Source organism: Apium graveolens, chromosome 9 (assembly GCF_009905375.1).
Source record: "Apium graveolens cultivar Ventura chromosome 9, ASM990537v1, whole genome shotgun sequence".
Classification (NCBI taxonomy): domain Eukaryota; kingdom Viridiplantae; phylum Streptophyta; class Magnoliopsida; order Apiales; family Apiaceae; genus Apium; species Apium graveolens.
Genome location: NC_133655.1, coordinates 234,273,918 through 234,277,169, shown reverse-complemented (window position 1 = coordinate 234,277,169; position 3,252 = coordinate 234,273,918). Strand labels below are relative to the sequence as shown.

The following is a 3,252-nucleotide window of genomic DNA, read 5'->3' as shown; positions in this document are numbered from 1 at the left end:
TTTAATTTCTTTTTTGTTTGCTACTTTAATTGCCTAACTAGTATTTTTATATGACTGTTTGCTAATTATGTATGCTCCTTGTTAGAAAATTTCTTTGCATGTTTTTTTTTAAAAAAATCAAAAGAAAGTTGATATAATAATAGCGAGTAAATATATTTTAGTTAGTTTGATTCTAAAATCAAAATCAAACCATTTCAAATCGAAATCATAATTAAAAACCGAAACTATCATCAACTGTGTTTGGTTTGATTTTGATTTATAATTTTAGAAACCGAATAAATTTAATTACGGTTTGATTTTTGATCAAAACCGAATTATGCTCGTCCGCGCCAGGTAGGAGGCAGTTACGCACCAGAAGAAGATAACCACTATCATCTATTAGGGCTTCCCCGCTCCACACCTGATTTGATGGACCGAACTCCAAATCTTTGCTACTGGACTTAAATACGCAACTACATTTCCCACATAAGCCCAGGTCTTCCATCCCCGAACGTTACAATTTGTAACCGTAACCTATAGTCCCTTACGTTTCATCTATAAATTACTGTCACTTGCTCTCTCTTCGTCACTCACCCTCCTCTCAAACTCAAAAGTCAAGATGGAAGGCATTGAGCACAAAATGATAAGCGCCAATGGCCTCAACATTCACATAGCCGAAAAAGGTCAAGGACCACTAGTACTCTTCATCCACGGCTTCCCTAAGTTATGGTACTCATGGCGCCACCAGATTCATTTCATGGCCTCTCATGGCTACCGTGCAGTGGCGCCTGACCTCCGTGGCTACGGAGACACCACGGGGGCGCCACTCGATGATCCGTCCAAGTTTGACGTGATCCATGTTGTTGGTGATCTTGTGTCATTGTTGGATGTGATTGCACCCAATGAGCAGGTGTTTATGGTGGCGCATGATTGGGGTGCGTACATAGCGTGGTACTTGAACTTGATTAGGCCTGATAAAGTCAAAGCTTTTGTTAGCTTGAGTATTCATTTTTCGCCTAGGAATCCTAACATTAAAATGGTGGATGGTGTGAAAGCTCTTTATGGTGAGGATCATTACATGGTTAGATTCCAGGTTAGTCTCCACTTTCATCACTCTTATCATCATATGTTTAACATTACATAAAATTCGTGTTTCTAAATTTCGTATTGTGGTAGATGCTCTTCTCGTAAGAGCTCGAGAGAATTGAGAGCTGTCGGTGTAGTCAAGCAATTCCAATTACAGGCCAGACTGCTTATTTCTCTATTCATTATATCCTTATCAGTTACCTACCTTTTTTGTTTGTAATATTTTAAATATCGGGATCCTCTCGGCAAACAAAAAAATTAAATTGATCCTGCATATTCAATTCCCAAATGCGTTTTTAAGATACGGTATCATTTCTCAATATATTTTTTTTATTAAGTCTAAGGATACTCATTAGTATATGTTCAACATAAATTTTTGATATAGGCGATAATGGAACTCAAACTCAGGACCTTTGGTACGATAAAAAGATATCCCAACCACTGAGCTACTCCCTTTTTTTTTGCTAAATTACCACTTAGCTACTCTCAACTTATATCATTTCTCAATATGAGTATAATCTATAATTTCTTAATATTTAAGTACTAATTCGTTTGTTAGGCCCCAGTAAATTGATTCCAGAAGCAGAACCGGTGTGTTAAAACTTGACAATATCCTATTGCAGGAACCAGGAGATATGGAAGCAGAAATCGCAAATAATATCGGTACAAAAACATTTTTGAAGAAGTTTTTGTCACACCGCGATCCTGCTCCATGGTACTTCCCCAAGGGAAAGGGTTTTAATGGAGACTCAACAGATTCTCCCCTGCCATCTTGGCTATCTGAAGATGATCTCAACTATTATTCCTCCAAATATGAGAAAACTGGCTTCACTGGTCCCCTCAACTATTATCGAGCTTTCGACTTGTAAGTTAACACTCTCTAATTTCTTGTTTCTGTAGCTTGTTTAATTCATGGCCAGGGCGTGGTCTGCCTTTGTTCACGTCTAACTAATTTTCTGATACATTGCATGTTGTCATTTGTGTTTTCAACTAAGAAAGTACCACGAAAATTAGACATTCGCAATGTGTGTAATTAGAATCAATAAATGTGAATGTATGAATAAGAGGAGAGTCCTGGACTCAGGTTAAAAGTTATAACATATGTGAGTGCAAGAGGATTTAAATTTATGTTATCAATTTTAAGCAAAATATTTAAAAAAACTTTGAATGCTTGAGTGCAGGACATGGGAACTTACTGCGCCATGGACAAGCGCTCAGGTAAAAGTACCGACCAAATTCATCGTTGGGGAATTGGACTTAGTTTACAATATACCGGGCGCCAAGGAATTTATACACAATGGTGGATTCAAGAAATATGTTCCGTTGCTGCAGGAAGTTGTTGTGATGGAAGGTACAGCCCACTTCATCAATGAAGAAAAGCCTGATGAGATCAACAACCACATCTACCAATTTCTTAAGCAGTTTTAAGCTTTTCATATTAGAGAAATCATCATGCTTGTTTTGTTTGATTGATGAATGATGTTGAAGTGTTTTCACTCTATTGTGTTCATGACCATATCTAAGTGACAGGATTTGTGTTTTTCAATGATAGGTGTTTATGTCTTGTGAGGGAGCCTTAAAATTTACATATTTATTTCCTCAACATTATGGCTGTCAAACGGATAATTTATGTCTATATCCGTATCCGCATCCGCAATTTTCGGATTCGAATACAGATAATATCCGTTTTATTTCAGATACAGATATTATCCGCATTTTCTCGGATAAGAATGCGGATATTTCGGACGGATATCGGATTTTTTGAATATTTTTGATGGTCCTACCGTATTGACGATGATTTTAGAAGATTTTTTACGATTAAACTCAAATGATATATTTATATATGTATAAAATATGTGTACAATCATGTAAAATTCATATTAATATATTATTTAATGCATATACACACACTATAAACTAATAGAATAAATTTTAAATTATATATTTATATAATATAAATATCGCACATGTATTTGATTTCGGATTCGAATATCCCAGATTCGGATAAGGATAATATCCGCTTTATTTCGAATATGGATAATATCCGATTTTTCTCGAATGCGAATTTTTCGGACGAATATCAGGTTTTTCGAATTTTTTTGACGGTCCTAATGAGCATATATATCTGAGCTATTTTGTAGTCACCCTACCGATGATATCATGGAGTATGTGATTAAATTATAATAA

The 3,252-nt window shown here is 35.7% G+C and overlaps 1 protein-coding gene across 1 annotated transcript; it reads left to right on the top strand.

Annotated features, from left to right (window-relative positions):
* Positions 1-551: 551 nt before the first annotated feature.
* On the top strand, positions 552-2,631 carry LOC141684603 (epoxide hydrolase 2-like). Its single transcript, XM_074489656.1, has 3 exons — positions 552-1,072; positions 1,689-1,930; positions 2,247-2,631. The coding sequence occupies exons 1-3, from the start codon at positions 599-601 to the stop codon at positions 2,491-2,493; spliced, it is 963 nt and encodes a 320-aa protein (XP_074345757.1). The 5' UTR covers positions 552-598; the 3' UTR covers positions 2,494-2,631.
* Positions 2,632-3,252: the final 621 nt, after the last annotated feature.